Source organism: Pinus tabuliformis, chromosome 7 (genome assembly GCF_031772625.1).
Source record: "Pinus tabuliformis cultivar Carrire ecotype Pingquan chromosome 7, CPIR1, whole genome shotgun sequence".
Taxonomy (NCBI): Eukaryota; Viridiplantae; Streptophyta; class Pinopsida; order Pinales; family Pinaceae; genus Pinus; species Pinus tabuliformis.
In genome coordinates, this window is record NC_142293.1 from 1,077,877,738 (window position 1) to 1,077,895,467 (window position 17,730).

The window sequence follows — 17,730 nt, forward strand, 5'->3', positions numbered from 1 at the left end:
CAACAATTCGGCTCCTTTTTGGCAGAAGAAATTTGGCCTGAATCTGAAGATAGATCTCGACTCTCTTCAACAAGCAATTCGGCCTCTCTTGGACCAACTTGTTCTCCTGCCAACAATGAAATGTTGCTTCCTTTGATACTGAAGATTTTCCTGCAAGATGACACTTGATTAGACCATCAAATAAACTCCTAAAATGTCCAACTAGGGTGCCAATAATGTGTCCACCAAAATTGGATGAAGCTAGCTAGGGTAGCAAAAAGATTCCACCAAAACTAGTGTGAGGATTTTGCTTGAAACGCTCGATGTAGGAATTTGCTTGAGTTCGAACACAGACACAATAAGAAATTACCCAGAATAGAACGATTCAAAATGACTTCCTCCTTCCTTTTATAACCTTGGCCGCACCTTCTCCATTCCTCTAGATGTCTCCCTTTTAAATATTTAATTGATTAAGTACTTATTTTATTTATTTTTTTCTAAGTGACTTTTACCCCTTATTAATTAATAATATTTTTGCCCCTCTATTAATAATTATTTGCTCCCTTTATTAATAATAGTCATAATATTGGGCAAAACCCCTTAGCAATTTCACTTCCTGTTGGCCTAAGGGAGTTAGTTAGGTGAGCGGAAATTGATATTTCTGTGCTTGCAAAATTGGGGACATTACACTTGCTTTTCAAGCTTGTCCAAGTGAGCTTTAAGCTCAAGATGTTTTGCCTCCTGACCAATGAGAGCACGGGGAATGAAAGTTTTGGCATGCCAATATAGCTCTAGAGTCCTAAAAGATTTAGTATCTCTGGTGTAACTGATTCCTAAATTCAGAATAAAGTCAATAATCTGCGATACTATCTCCCCATCCTCATGATATGCATGCTCAACCTTCACATCTACCTCTAGAACCTGAAGTTTCCTCCAGGTTACAAGTGAGACAGAGGAGTGGAAGGTGTGAACAGGTTCCATTGCTGTAGATTCTGTGTGGCTTTGATGGGCTGGAGGTTTGCCTTGTTAGCCATGTTGCTGAGCCATGAGGGATTGGACCAACCAAAAACCATAGACAAGTGCATGGAAGAAGAGGACTGCCAGATACAGAGAGTGTCGAGCAAACCAGGAGAACTTGAGGAAGAGTGGCAAAAATAGCCATAGCTTCACGGGGGTGCCAAACACGTCAGACAGTCTGCATGCTGTACCAATAAATATTGTGCATTTAAAAAATGTGCCTCTGGTACAGATACATTTTACCAAGGTCTTGACGCCAGTGAAGCTATAGAGTCCTCAAGGGAACATGCCATGCAATGAATGCTGTTAATGGATCCAGCATGTAGTGGAGCTGGAAACAATCCATACGTCTGGGGATTGGATAATGCCAGTTCACAGTCATGCGGCCTGCCTTGTCATACCTTTGTACACCCGATACAGGGATTCCACGAAACGTTTAGATGAATTTTCATTTCTTGATTTTTACCACCACCGTATGATCATAATCTGACAATTCCATCGACATTTTGGGCTTGTCCATGACTTTTGGTTGTATAGTGTGCTCCACAAAACCAACTCCCTTTTTATACTGGAGTTCTATCAAGGTTTATCACCTGATTTCTGACTAGAGAATTGTTTATTCTCTGAATTGGTTTGAGGAGCTATATCTGTGATTATTTGTAGTTTTTCTTGGCAAAGCTCTAAAAATCTAGATAATAAAGGATTGTATGTTACAACCCTTTGTTGATGGGTGTTAAGCTTCCGAATACGTTGTTTGTGTCTGTGTTTGAATAGAATCGCCAATTTGACAAATCGTCAGTGAGTGCTTCCTTATCCTTTCTTTTATTTGAATTCCTACTATATTGTATGGTTGAAACAACTGACATAGATTTCAGGTTTGGTCTGTCCTTGACTGCATCCATGTCCCCTTCATGAGTTGTCATCCACTTATGTTCTGGGCTGTTTTTTGCCTTTGGATTTTTGTGGTAGGGAGGGTGTACTCTGATTTGGTCTCTGTCCCTTATTTCTGTCATCATGCTTTCCCCCATTTGGACACGTTATGAGGTGTTCTTGAATTGTGTGTTTGTACTTGTTGTGCACCTTGGGTTGTTGCAGGAGCTAAGTGCTCCTTTGTAGGTGATTTCAATTGAACTCGGTTCTATGAATTTGTCCCTATTGCTGCAAATCTGTAATGAAAAGATTACAATTTTGTTTATGATATGTTGACGGTTAAGGAATGATGGGACATAAATTTGGTAGTTGCTGGAAAGTAACATATGGATTTACTGATTGATCTGGCTGTTGAGGTGGAACTAGGTAGCTAGTTGTTTCTATTGTATTAACTAATGGTTGTTGTGTTAGGAGATTTATTGAAAATGGAAGATTGAAAACAACATCTAATGTATGTTGGATTGTGGTTGTCATTGATGTCAACCCAAGCAGAACTAGAAGATGCCCCACCTTTGTTGACCAAAATGACATGGCAAATCATGGTTTCTTGCACCAAGACCACCATGTTGGATTCTCCTCGTCATGCCGATTCCAATGATATGTGGCACGCCACGAGAGCCCTCACGGTTTGAGAGTTATACTTGTTCAAAGTTGAAGCCCCGCCTTGTGGCTAAAAACTCCAACAAATGGTTGATGCGGCTCCTTATGATTTGGCAGATCATTGAGTCAAATAGGTCTTCTTATTAAGAATAAATTAAATATATTTTTGGCTAAACTATCTTGTTGAAGGCATCAAAAGTTGAATTAAAAATCAATATTCAAGTCTGCCTAAGGGTATCAAGGGTTTTGGCTCCAAAAATTTGAATTTTGAAATTCAAATTACCCTCCAATTGAAGTCGGCTCCAAACATTTGCCTCCTTTTTGGGATTTCAGCTAGCCCTCTCTTGCACTATAAAAAGAGAGGCATCTTCTTTCCAAAGACACATCAATTGCACATGAAATCAAAATAATCTAGCTCTGAAATTGCTTTCGACCCTGTGGAGAAGTGACAAATCTAAAGAGAGGCCTAAATTGTTTGATCTGTGGAACAATGAAGGTTTTGTGGGTTATTGGCTTATGTTTTTGGGATTCGTTGGGTCTATGTTTGCTGTTGCAGGTGAATACTCCAAGGCTCTTGTCTCAGCCCTCTATTAGGGCATGGTCCTGTGCACAGTTCAGACTTCTTGAGATATTTTCAGACCTGTTAGGGCTTGTCTTTGTGTGGTTCGGATTCCTCCTTTGTGACTCTTCAGACCTGTTAGAGCATTCAAATATGTTGAAGAATCTACACCTGATTAAAGTTATGGTTTATTAATGGTTTTCATCCTCCAAAACAAGGGTTTGTGGCACAGCTATGAAGAACGACCCTTGCAAAACTATATGTTGATCTCTTGCGTCCTTATGACTAATTCTCTGTGCCAGATCTAAGACAGACAACGTGAATTGGTCAATTATTATAACTCCTGTGGTGTAGTCTTATCATTGAAAGTTTTGACCTGTGGATCCTGAAGCAAATATGTTGACAATCTATGTTGTCATTCCAGTGAAGTCCTGAAGTTTTCATGGGCTGCAAATGAATGGTCACTCTGAGGTTTAAAGGCTTATTGATGATTTCTCATGTGACTACCATAAGGATTCTGAAACTGGACTTCAAGCAAGTTAAGAATAACTGTGCCGGCCTCTTTAGCAGTACCAGTGACTTGTATTGATCGGGCTTTCCATCTTAAAGCAGATCTGTCTCCATATATTCGCTTGCTCTGGTCTAGAATTCGCTGGAAACAAAGGTATATATAGACATTTATATATGTGCCTGCAGCCCTAATTAAGCTGACATAATTGGAAGATCACTGTAATACAAGTTTAATCTAAAGCATTATTCTGAGCAGTCCGAACCTATACTCATTAGAGTGACAGTGTTGGAAAGTCTTGGCCTGTGGTGTATGTCCAAGTGCAGTGATATGTCTCTTGATCTGGGTTGCTAATGTTTTCGCAAGAAGGCTGATTATTTAAGTGTTCTTAATAGCATCTAACAGCACATGGAGGTATGTTTCACTTTTGCAATTTGTAGCCACAGTCATCACTGGTTATAGTGCTGTTGTTCTGAACTTTCAAAGGCATAATCTTGAGGGTTGATATCCTGTAAAAAAGACACAGGACAGAGGTTAGTTAGTACTGTTTAAATTTTCATTGTCAAAGGAGTCCAGTTTGTTCTGTGAGGGTTTCATTTACATTAGTATGGTTGTAGACTTGAAGGTTCTTCTAGTGTTGATGACAAAGTAAACAAGTATCTCTGTGCAGTAATTCTGAGCAAATAATTTTTCAAGTATATGCCCTGAGTGATCCAGCCAGAAGTACAGTGAAACAACAAAGTGTGTTCTACGCTCAGAAAAGAAGTTTCACCCATTTGAAGGCAGCATTGATTCAGGGTTATTTGTCAGCAGTAAGGGCTTGCATTGCAGCAGAATTGCACTGTCATTTTCAGCAATATTGTCCACAGCAAGTTTTTTTTATCATTGTTGGGCTTCACTGTCATATACTTTGCAGCAGTATGAAAGGGTACCCTATTATTTTGCAGCAGACTGTAAGGGCTTCATCTAGGTGAAGTGCAATAGCTGCTGATAGAGTCTTGTTGTTGTTATTGAAGAAGTCTGACTGTAAGGGCTTCATGGTCGAAGAAGCTTGTTTGTCTAACAGTTGAGGGTTTCATTGTTTGCAGCAGTCTATTCATTGTAAGTGGGTCATTTTCCCTGATACGGGAGCCCACAATAGTTGGTCTAATTTATTATCATTTTCAGGGTGGTTGGGTGATGCTAGGCAGGTGGTTGAAGTCACCTTCAGGTTGTAGCCTGGAAACACTTCAGGGTGGCAGGGTGGTGGTAGGTCAAGTTGGAGCTTACAAGGGTGTTGGAACATCATATCAGTAGCAGCTAATAAAATCAGGGCTTTGGGGAGTCTTTCCAGTTGGAGCTGGAAAGTCGAACGCTTTCTAGAGTACTAGGGAGTTGGGGTTTCCTTTTTCATTTGGAGCTTAAGCATTGATGTACTCTTAAAATTATTAGAGAAGCATTTGGTGGTCTTTCTCCCGGAAGGGTTTCCGCCTAAAATTTTGGTGTGTACTATCTTTTGATTCTGTGCTCTATTGATTTATGTTTTAATCTGATGCTGAATTTAATCAATGCTCTGTAAAAGAAAAATTAACTTATTGTAAGTGAAATACTGATTCAACCCCCTCAGTATTTCCAACAATGTGGCCTTTTTGGGTGGTGGCAGTGATTGCCCTGGCGGAATTTGGATTTTGTGCTTGTGAAGCTTTTGGTGGTGAGATATTATTATGATCCTCCACTCGTGTATTTCAGGCATTGCCAAATTGTGTATTGAAACCTCCTGTACCTGTTGTGAATGAGCGTCTAGGCTTCTAGCAGTTGTGTAAGTGTGACAATGGGTAATTGCATTTTGGTTATTTGGCGAGTCTTGTATCTGATTGTCCTGTAGTATTTGGCCCTGTGTTCAAGCTTCCTGGGCTTCTTGCCTTATGATTTTTTTGATAGATATTATTTTAAGAAAGTTATCATAAGATGCTATATTTGGACCAAGTATTCACAACATTGAGTGGTTGATGACATTGTCATGATTTTGTTTTAAAAATAGTTGCAAGATAAACTACCTCTTGATAAGATGTCCTTTATATTTTCTAATGTGTTGTCTTTGGTTATAGGGGCGTTCAAGCTTGCATCTTACTCATGTTACTTTTAGTCCAAATGGGGAGGAGTTACTTCTTAGTTATAGCAGCGAACATGTATATCTGATGGATGTAAATAATGGTGAGCTTCTACCTTTGCCTTGGGAGCAACAGGTTATATTTCTAGTGATTGTCATGTTGATATTTTGGTTGGGGTAAAGCTATTTTTCCACAAGGAAACTATTTATATAGTTTCTTCTCTATTCTAACCATACTTTTTCCAATCCAGTTTCTTGTTCTTTTTATCATAGTATGTTTCTTGAAGAGAATTGGCTTATAGTGAGTGTAGTTAATTACATCCTTGAAGGTCAAACACCTTGGATATATATATTATTATTATTCAACTTAAAGTATTTCTTCCCCTCTCTTGTTAGTTTCCAACAGGCCCAGGAAGTAATGATATTGGAATGGATATGAAAATTAAGATTGGCAGAAATAATTTTTATGAATTAATAATGGGAAAAGGAATTATTGCATTGAGCTTTATGTGTATGACCTACTTTGAGAACAATGTTATTCATCGGTAATCATTTATTCTAGCCCTTGGGCCAATTTGTCTCCTGAGTATGGCTCCTAAGGAACCCATTTTTGTTTAGATGTTTGTGAAAACAGAGTGTGATGTGAAGTCCTGGGATGGTGTCAATATTAGCAAGAGTGTTTTATTTTTTATTTTTTATATTATATTAAATTTTCCGCGAGGTTGGCCCTTGTCTTTGAATGTGGTGGACCGTGGTTCATCATCATCATTAGGCATCTTATTTAACACTTTTTGGGACCTTGAATCAAATTAGTTACTAGATACTTACAATTTGGATTTAGAAGGATGATTTAAAAATTAAAGTGAAATGAATTTTGTATTATGCCCTTGAAGGACCAAAGTAGGACAAAGGGACAAGGAATTAGAACAAGCATATATATCCAAATAAAGAATGGTGTGCCAAACAAATTGCTTGAAAGGAGACAAAAATGAGTACAAAAATGCATTAAGAAATGACATAAAAGATATGTGTTATAGCAAATTGGTAAACCATAGAAGGCAAAAAAGGAATAGTGCCGAGAACAAAGTATAGCTGTCTCCATGGTAGAAGAGAGTTCGTCTGGCTCATTATCTGAATAAGTTGTGTAGAATCTGCAGATATAAATATTGAGTGCCTTTCAAATAGCGTCCTTTAAAGAATGGCCTAGACTAATAGGGTCATGGGGTGTAACATATGTGGTTTCAAAACACCACTATTGGTGGTCAAGGTAGAGACTGAAGGGAAAGTGGGAGCAACAATTTTTTGTTTGAAAATGCTCATGCAGTGAATTCCGTTTCCCTTCTAACAACAGTGTTTGGTAAGTCTTCTCCTTGATCTCATTTGGTGCCTTGACTTTAATTGCTGCAAAGTGATGGCACAACTGCTTTGTTTTACTCATTCTGTTCCTTGTTTTTCTTTTGTTGGAAACTGCTTCATATATTACTAAAGAGAATAAATAAGTACATTGGAAGTGATTACAATATTCAGATAATGATTGTAGTAATAAAATCCTAGACTACATAAGGTTGAAAGGCCAGCATATGATTCTGCCCCCCCACAAGGGACTCAACAGCACGGTGAAACGCAATGAGGTTAACTCTCAAGAGCAAAGCCATCTATTGCCTAAATCTGCTCAACTCCCCTAATGTAAGGGGGTGAGGATCCTCATTGAACGAAACTTACATTGATGTTTCCAAGTGTCCCTAATCAGCCATGTGTTGGTTAAAACATGGTGAATTGCTTCATCCTTACCACACAATGCACAAACTGAATTAGTTATTAAAACTTTCTGAAGATTACTCTTGATAGCTAGTTTGCATGGGTTTGGTTCCAATTTATTTTTTGATGTCACCAGTATGGACACTCGAACAGTAAGGATATCATATTGATTAGGGAGTTGGATCACATTCTGAAGAGCTTAATTCCGAGACATGCACACCCATATCTATGGAATATCTGCTTCCCTAAAGAGGAATATTAAGGCCATTAGTTATGAGCACCTCATTAAAGTTGCAGATAAGACTCTGGCTGTTGCTATAGCAGAGTTGGATACATTGCTGTGCAAAGTGATGGCACTCATCCAGTCTGACGTGGTTGTCGAGGCATTGCCCCTTGTCTAATCTGTTTGTCTTCACAAGGCATCGTGCATGTATTAGCGAAGTCATTTGGATGAAGCCCTGGAAGCCTTAAAATGTTCAGTTGATGGGAAATTTCCTTGAGTTTGCAGAGTCATCAAATCCAGAATAAAGAATATGAGATGCATAGAAAAGAAGATGAGGCTTATTCTCAGAATGAATTGATGATCACCAACAGTGTGGAATGATGTAATGCATGGCAGATTAAAGAATCATACATTCAGATATCTTTAAGAGGGAATGAGGGGCATCCAAAGAAGTGCATTAAAGTTGTGGAGGGTGATGTAGTGTATGAAACTCCAATAAACCCCTTAATCATCCATTCACTCCTGTACATAATCACGAATGTTTTCAACATGCTACACCTAATGACATGGTTCACGGAACACCGTTTGTAGCTTCATAAGCAACAGCGATAGAGGATACTTCACCTTTGAGACACAAAGCTCTTATAAGGTCCATTTGCTCTGCATGTGAGAAGACTGCAGCCAATTCTGAGTTATTAAATTTACCCAGACAGACAGATTTAATATACCTGTAATGATGGGTTTGGGAGACAGCATGATATAGGATTGGCTCAAATTCAGGGCAGGCATTCTGTTTTTGTGTTGTGCTGAAGCCATATTCAAAATGGAGAGTCCAGCCTGCATTAGAATGATGCATTATCTGCTGTGAGAAGTTATAAAGGTCTCTAGTAGGTTTAGACCCCAAATCAGCTGAAACTTTACCATCTTAAATGACTGTTCACCATGCTGTCCTGTAGTGATAGTGCCAATTTTATCTGCTGCATCATATATATAAAGTTTGCTGCTAAACATACGATCATGGTTCTGGTACTTGACATTTATTTAAGGCTTCAGACTGAGCTGACATGAGTAAGGGTCTGTTGGGCTGACCTAACCTGCAAACAGTGAAATTTACTGGAGCTGACCTATACATGAAGGATTAAGCCCAATCTATATTGATGAGAATCTGACAAGGTAGGTAGAGCTGACCTCTATGTATCTATGTCTTAATGCTGATGTGGAAGATTGTGTCAATCTTTCAAGGGTGACCTCGATCACTTTGAAAGGCTTTTGAAGCTGGGCAATCCACTTGGAGCTCCACAAATCCAAGCTTGAAAGAGGATTTGGATGTGCATTGTGCCTTGTAAGGTTCTCATTGAAAATCTACGTTGCGCCTTTGGAGACTGGATGGTACAAGCGAAAGCCTTTCTTTGATGAAGGTACTATTACCCACGAAAAAGTGGGTAACCCCATAGGAGAAAATTTACTCCTTTTGGCAGCCAGCCAGCAGCCCTAGATTACTCAATACATGATGATATGCCATATTCTTCCACCATTTGCACCAGTCAAACACCTCCTGCCATCTGGTATTCCTCTTGAAGGAAGGTGGATCATCATTTGGCAGGTACTTTAAAGTTTAACCATTTTGCAATGATGTGCTTTTACTTAATGTTTTGGGTATTCTAACATGGTTTAAGGGATGATCTAGATGATTGACCGATCTTGATTGTAAACCTGTTCTCTCACTTTACTAGGGAGGTTAGTTTTTGACCCTAGTCTCGTGGGACCTCCTTTGACGCCTTAGGGTTATAGGAAGGGCACTGCTTGGGAGACTTGGATTGAAGTAGTGTGTTCACAATTGTTCCATATTTACCACTTTCCATCATTCCCCTGATTTCTTCTCCATTCTTTGGGCTTGTGGTCATTGGTTCACTGGGATTGGTACTCTCTTATCCTTATCATTGAGCCTAGGCTGAAAACTTGCCTTGGAGGTTGATATAGCTAAAAGAATGATAAAAACATAAAGTGGCCACTATGAAAGAAAAAGAATGAGAAAATGCAAAAGATGGCTGATACATTAATTAGCGCATGGAAAAAAGCCTAGCGTGAGCTCTATCCACTCATTAGCCATCACCCAATTCTTGAACATTTGATGCTCCATCACATAATAAAGGAACCCTTGCATGTCCAAACCCTGGTGAGCGAGAAAATGACTCATCATTAAGGGGTAAATGAACGCTAAATCATTAAAAGCGAGCTTGAACTCCTAAGCTATGCTCCCAATCAAAGCATTATAAAAAAGAATAGTAGCACTAGAGAGGTGGAAAAAGCAGGTTGAGGAAAGGGGTAAGTTATGCCTCTGCAATTGCTCCCTTTTTACATCTAGAAACTCATGATGATGGATATCAATCAACTGGTCCCATGGCCCCATGGCAGCTTGCCTTAAAGTCCTTCCCCTCCATTGCCAACATTATCACAGATACCTATGAATTGAAGGTTTGACCTATGACATGCCACCTCCCCTTGGGAGTTGGAAACACACCTAATAGGTTTAACCATCTAGCTATCCCTAACAAAAGTAGGGAACACTTTTACGAGACTTGGACTAGTTAGATATTTGAAGGTGATTTGAATTTGAAATATTATTATGCCTTTAACAATTAAGTATGGTCCACTTACACTATGATGCATCTATGGACATTGTCCCTAATGTTATGGCTTTTACTTGATCTTGTAATGGTTTTTTCGAGGGGTTCTTCACACAACAACAATGGGTTTTGATGGCACATTATATCCTCCCTCTATATAGCATGTCCAAGCCATTTTACGCTTTCCAAAGAGTAGTGATGACCTTGCAGATGCAACATTTCCCCTCCAGAGCAGAGCATTGGGCGCTTTGATGAATTTAGTTGATGATTGACACCTCAGAGCACCCCATATGTTGAAGCGTTGAGCTCCTCTTGGTTGGTGTTGGATTTACTTGATTTTGTACACAACATACCCAACAAACCCCCATGCTGGGCTTGACACCGTTTGATGGGCGTTGCTTGTTCCAAAGTCTAGGTGATGATGGTCATCGCTAGGATGACAAATGAGGGCTTGTACTTGCAATTAGAGCCCCAATGCTATAGAGATATGATGCCTCGTCACCCATCTAACCATTGAGAGGGTGACGTAGGACACCAAGAGCATGGTTTTGACACATGGAGACATTTTGAGGTCTTCCCTCAAGACTTGGAGTTGATTATGATGATGGGACATCTCATTAGCCCATCCATCCCATGCACTTTCCTATCATTTATGGCCCAAAAAGGGCATGATGTCATGCTTTTGGAGGGCATCGACCTACATGTGGGGCTTTTATGGCATTAGTTTTTTGTTTTGAGCTATGGGGTTGGCTTGTAACCCCTTGTCTTGTTAAACACTAAAAATCAAACTTGTTTTAGGGATTGTACGCTAATATTCTTTTGTAAACTAAAGGGATAGACGTCATATAAATAGAGGATCCCCTAATTCATTTCACTCATCATCATCACTTGAGATTTCAACCCTCTTCTAAGTCACGAATTGTCCTTTTTTTTCGCTACTTGTGGAGATGTGATTTTTATGGAGCATTTTCTATTGGAGATTCGCTATTGTTTTGGAGATGGCTTTTTAGGATTGCAAGGTCTTTTCTTTTCATATTTTTACATATGAATGAATTAATGCTAGGGTTTCTCTATGATCCATGTCTAAAAACATATTATTTGTTGGAAAGCTTAGTTAAACATCGCATGTTAAGTATATTCTTCCTTCAAATCTGTAGAAGAACTCCTAGCATGCATCTTCTATTTAATTTCTCCCCTCACAAAAAGGATAGTTAGGGTTTTACAAAGTGTAAAACATAGCTCCCCCCCCCAACTACACCAATCAGTTGTCCTTATTCTCCACAATTTTTCCTTAAGACTCCATCACCCAAGTAGGATTAGGCATTGGTAAATATGTGCTGATAAAAAATCTTCAAAAACTAAATTTTCTCTCTTTTTATATCTTCGAGGTTTTTCAAGGCAAGCCGCTAGGGATTTCTTTTCTAGGATTGAATTCCTTGTAGGCTAAGTAACATGACACGTCCTCTCCCTATCGTGTCATGTATTTCATGTGTCAAACAAGACACGTGTGTGACACGAGTGCGAGTTTGACTCCTGTCGTATTTATTGTTATCCCAAAATTTGGACACGTGTCTAGTGAAAAAGCATTTTAAAATTGATTTATTGCTTCATTCTCACACATGGTAATGTTAAATTCTTAAAGTAAAAGTGATTTATCTTTCATTTTCATTCTTTAACTTAAATTTTTAACATTACCATTAATTGACTTAAGGTGTTTGAGAGTGGTTCCGACGTCATTGGATTTCTTATGGAGAAAGTAGAATTTTAGATCCCAATAGACTTAATAGTTTGCATGGGAGTCTATCACATATGAGGGCATGGAACTAGCACTTAATTAAGAGGACTGAGCCCTCTATGTACCTCAATGGTGGTGGCATTGATTGTCGAAATCCTTTGTCACGACCCTAGTAAAAATGTACCTATCGCTTAAACAAATCTAGATTTGACATTTTAAGCCTTTTTTTAATCTTATTTTAATGCTCAGAGGGTGATGTTGATGATGAGGATCTCAATATGGGCAATGATTTTGTTAATATGTAGTACTAGTTATTTGTTGTAATATGATGGACTCTATAGGCCATTTAGAGCCTCTTTGTTGTTGTATTTTTGGATCAGAGATCAAATGTACTTAGTGCTATTTTGGTTGTATGCATTAATTATATGATTGAATTTGTATCATCATCATGTAAATGTTTTATATAGTTCATATTTTATGTGTAATTCACTAATTTGTTTTATTTTTAATATATAATATATAACATGTCCTCTGTGTCATATTTTGGGGTGTTGTTGTGTCACGTATCAAATACTCGTATTTTTGTGTCCTCTGTGTCCCATGTCCTCATTGCTGAATAATTCTACAAGATGCACAATAGAAACCAATCTTCTGATCTGGTAATTATTACATAATAGGTAAAATTTTAAGGATGGAAAACTATCTTGAAGTTTAAAAACATTGGGCGAATATCACAACTCCCTAATATGTAAACTATAAAATGTTTATTGATATATTTGTAAAATTATTCAAATTTATAATGATTTTATATATAGTCTTTATATAATGTTGGTGATTTTTAAGGTAGAATAATTTTATATTGTAAAATTTGGGCAAATCATTTTTATAAAAAATGGAAGTTGGCGAATCTTTTTTTCTGGAAAAATCATGGAAAATTAGCCCAGCTACGAATATTAGCCCCTAAAATTTTCCATGTTACCTAATGATCTTCAACCAATTTATCTCATGTCAATGATATCTTTGAGCAATTATACACAAAATCTCAATAATTAATGTAGTGGAAATAATAAAGATCATAATGAGACAACCATGCACAATAGAGACAACAAATTTTAACCTGGGAAACCCAACCTTGGGAGAAAACCCAACAACTTTTCGTTAGGAGAAATTATTCTTCATCATGGTTTACAAATCAATAATTTGTCGACAAATCTATGTCAATACCCAAGTAAAAATACTTGACAAATCTGGTTAAAGTCCAACAAGTCAAAGTCGGTCATACTGCCCAAAATAATCAGAGGACAACGCTGGTCAAACTACCCAAAATTTGTGGGTAAACTAGCTGGGTCAAACTTGGCCTTGTGGTCAACTTTGCGGCTCTTGTGATCAACTGTGGTTGACTACAGATCTTGCAGCTAGGTCAACTGCTATCAAACTTAGCTCTTGCTGTTTAGTCAACTACAGTCAAACTTGGCTCTTGTAGTTTGGTCAATTATGGTCAAAATTTGCTCTCGCAGCCTGGTCAAATGTGGTAAACCTACCTTCCTTCTACTCGGTCAAAGTCAAGTCAATTCAACCTCCTTTTGTCACACATGCTGCTGCTGAATGATCGAAAATTATGTCATAGACTCACATTATGTATATATAAGAGTCGAATGGGTTCAATTTTGACCAAGGGGCACACCCTTTCATGGTCAAGCCTGTTACTGCTCAATTTAGCAGGGGTCCTAGGAGGGGTTCTAAAGGGACTACTACTAAATCAAGTGGCAACAATGGGACACAGACCCACTGTCACCTTAGTCGATGTCCCTGCTCTTTACAGACTTTCACCGATGGGAGGAGTCCCGGTATAAGGAAATCACTAGGAATGATGAGTCAATGATAAGATACATAATGATTTCTAGAGCCCATTCACAAAGAGACTCAAATAATAGGGCTTGCTTGCTTTAAAAGCAAAATGAAGGGCTCTCTAAGAAAGGCTTAAGGGATCCTTAGACATAGGGATTAGAGGTATTCTTTAATGAGAGATGCCCTATACCTAAGATTCCTTTATGTTGGACACCTAATCCTAAGTGGGTTAGTGTGGAAGTCGAATGGACAAAAGCAGTCCAAGAGACCTTGGGATCTGAAACCCAAGAGTCATATGTTGTACTATATATGTATATCTGATGTTAATAAAAAGATGTACTGAATGATTTATCTTTCCTATTCTATGTTTTCCATGTGTGTTTAACATGGTATCAGAGCGGGCGATCTCCTGCCCTGCTCCATTGTGAGCCACCTGTTTCCGTGAGCCACCTATTTCAGCGCTGCCATTCCTCTATTGTGAGCAGTCCTGGCCCTCTGCCATATTCTTTTCAAGCGCTGCCTTATAACGCCTCTGTCATCAACGCCTCTGCCCTGAGCACTGCGCTGCTCTGTCCTGTGTTGCTCTGCCTCTGCCTGGGATATGCTAGTAATTGAATATGGCTGCTCTGTCCTGCGCTGCTCTGGGCCTGACACTGTATCTCTGCGCTTGTCAGCAAAAACGCTTCTGCGCCACTGTGTAGTAACGCCTATTCTCTTCGGTTTTTTTGATACCATTGTGTGCGTTATTCTTTGCATTTCTCTGTATCTCCCATCTCATGTCGGTGTCTGCAACGCAATCGAAGATCTTAGGGTGAGACGGTGAGGAGAACTGAATTTGAAACCAGTGTTAAAGGAATGTTTTGTATGTCACAGTCGTGCTTGGGAAGCATATGTTTCTACTGCACCACAGCTCTGCCCAACGGAATTGTAAGAATCAGTGATCCAGATTATTTATCGTAAGAATCAAGTTGTAGAAGGAGAAGGAATGAAACCAGCGGCCGTGGGAATTGTAGCCAAAAATGAATTCGCTATAATTTGTTGCAAGTTCGAAAGTGTTTCGGCCTCAGGAATTGAATGCTTCTCTGCTTTGTAATCCACCTCGTGTTGTCATCGACTGCGTCGTCTATGGAACTCTCATGACGCGATCATGGCGTGCGCCACATTAGGAAAAAGGTGAGTCATAATGTCTTAAGACCAACAACTCCGTCAAAGTCTTGCCACTGTTACTCACATTCTTGGCTTTATAACGCGGCTTGAGAATAAATTGGGAAGCGACCCAGAGGTCGGAAGTTTCCACGAAGAAGCTTGGTAACACACTATATATATATGGTATATATCCAATCCCCCTCACAGGGCAGTCTGTTTGTTTACCCGTCCTCTGCATTCCTTGGATGGAGGAGGAAGAACATAAAATGTCTGTTGGGACTTCATAAATTCGGAAAAGGCAACTGGAGAGGTACTTACAGCAACTCTGTCTCTTACGTCGGGCGGCGATAAAGTGAAAAACACTTTGGTATCTATTTAAAAGGTACCTTTTTTTAATACTTCCAATGCTACATTCAAATATTCATTTTCGTCGTGGAGCTTGCGGGTTTTTAGTAAAGTTGTGTAACCTGATAGGCTGCCCATAACCCGAAGTGATCCAAATAATACAGAATGTTTTCATTTTCTCCTGCTCTTTTGGAAACCCCACGCGTGTGAGTACTCGAGGTGAATATTCTGTTGAGCACTTGTTCGGATTCGAACTCGGATTGTTACCTGGATTGTTTGCCTTGAAGGGGTTTTAGGAATCGCCCTCTGAAGCAGTGGAAGGTTACAGAGCTGAATGCATACAGACTTCTTCATATACAAGATCACCTTAACAGAAGACTAGCGTCACGAAAATTGTGTCTCAGATACAAAGCTCAGCTATATAAGATGAGCTTTACAACCCATCCCGACAGTGATGTGTAAAAAGCAACTAAAGTGAACATAAGATCAAGTTTATTCTCATTATAACTTGATAAGATATTTTTCTGGAGGACCAAACTGCAGTGGAGTGGATGTTACGATGGATCACTGGTCAGCATGAAAGCGATAAGCGAGAAGGTAAAATATCTCCCGATATACATTTACAAGATCGGAAGGGGTATTCTCCAGAAAGATATACCTCATTTTAAAACTGACTATTGCCTGTGTCTGGAGTTCACAGCTAATATATCAACAAAAGCCATGGACTACACACGTAGTATCACCGTGACTGTTCAAACTACTTTCTAACAAAGTGATACCTTGAATCAACATGACTCTCAACATCCCACAGGAAGCTCCCAAAGGTGACAGCCTCCAAAACCAAACTGGTCAAACCTGTGAAACTTATCCTTAATATCTCGTCGTTTGTAACTGCCATTGACCCATCAGGGGTGATAGAGCAGAAAAAGCAGTGCTACCAATTTCTGCCAGTGGTTGATGTGCATCTCTAGCCTCTTGCTCAGGTTCTTCATTGATAGACCCAAATTCCTTCTGCTCTGCAATTATTGACTCCTTATGGTATTCAGCATTCAGTGCTTTTTCTAGAAGTGATACCCTCTTTCTAATAAACTCAAGGAGCCTCTTTTGTATATCTCTTAATTGGGCAAGAAGACTCTCTGAAGATCCAGCTTGAGGCAGCTGGCTTCTCTTCTCAGTTGCCAATGTTGCAGTTGCTGCTGCCCCAGTTGTGAAACTGTATTTAAAACTCATTATAGTTTCTATTCCTTGATTCATTTGCTGCACATTTACAAAGGATTTTTCTGTGTCTTTGTACTGTGAGTGGGTGTTACTTTTACTCATTGAGTCATAGTTGTAATCAGTCTTTTAAAGGGGTGTAATTTTGACAATGAAGAATATGCCTCGAATTACTGAAATATTAGAGTTCTTAAAAACTCTCATACATTCCTCAGATCATGATACAGTGAGAATAAGCAAAGCTTCTCTTGTTGACATTAGAACCTGTTTGCATAATGTACAAGAGAATATTGAGTTTTTGCAGCTTGAGACAAAGCTACAGCAGGAAGAATTACAACAGTTGAGTCATCATTCTGAACCTATTTCTGTTCAGAAGATTGAAACAGACTCCCATAAACAGCAAGTCAATAATGTTACAGCTGGTTCAGATTTAATACCCAATAAAGCAGCAGTTGTACATGCAGATGCAGAAACTCAGTCTGCATTTCCCAAGCCCATCATCAGACCTTGGGAACAGCTTGTCCACAACAAGCACAGAACTGGTCTTGGATATGACAAGGACTTGTCCTTTCATATTCCAGACTACTCAAAGCCCATTCAGTTTCAGAGTGCTGGATTCATTGATGACAGTTCACCTGCTTCTCATGACAGTTCAGCTTCAGCTGTTCCAGAATTTGCCCCTCTTCCACAACAACAACAACAACAACAGATTGTGAAATGCCAACACTGTGACCGAGTTGGCCATCTGAAAGATCACTGTTTTGATCTTCATCCATGTAAGCACTGTCATAAAACCAGTCATTCTTCACACAGATGCTTCAAAAACAAACGTCCTGCAAGAACAAAGATTCATCTTGGATGGATCGCTTCTTGGCAATGGGCATCAACAGCCAAGAAGATATTCCAAACACATGTCAGAACTTGTTCCAGAGTATTGAACAGTCTTGCAGTTGAGTTTTCTCCATCATCTCACCTTGTATCTGACAAGGGGGGAAATGATGGTCATCTACAAGCCTTCAAAATCACATCAAGCGAGCCTGAGCCACAACCTGCCACACCAGTTTCAGAGTTGTAGCCAGAGACAAAGATGCCCCTGAACATGCCTTCAGTTGGCAATCTGGGACACTTCCTCTAGCAGAAGACTCCAGCTT

The 17,730-nt window shown here is 39.2% G+C and overlaps 1 protein-coding gene across 7 annotated transcripts in view; it reads left to right on the forward strand.

The window, feature by feature from the left end:
• The window catches only part of ASG2 (transducin family protein / WD-40 repeat family protein), a 397,489-nt gene that overhangs the window by 117,605 nt on the left and 262,154 nt on the right, over positions 1–17,730 (forward strand). For all 7 annotated transcript variants that reach the window (XR_016266869.1, XR_016266868.1, XR_016266870.1 and 4 more), the window contains one exon: positions 5,681–5,786. Coding sequence is in view for 4 of the 7 variants with exons in the window: in XM_089459353.1 (XP_089315479.1) it covers positions 5,681–5,786 (106 nt within the window). In the remaining 3 variants the exon portion in view is untranslated. The remainder of the gene's footprint in view (positions 1–5,680; positions 5,787–17,730) is intronic.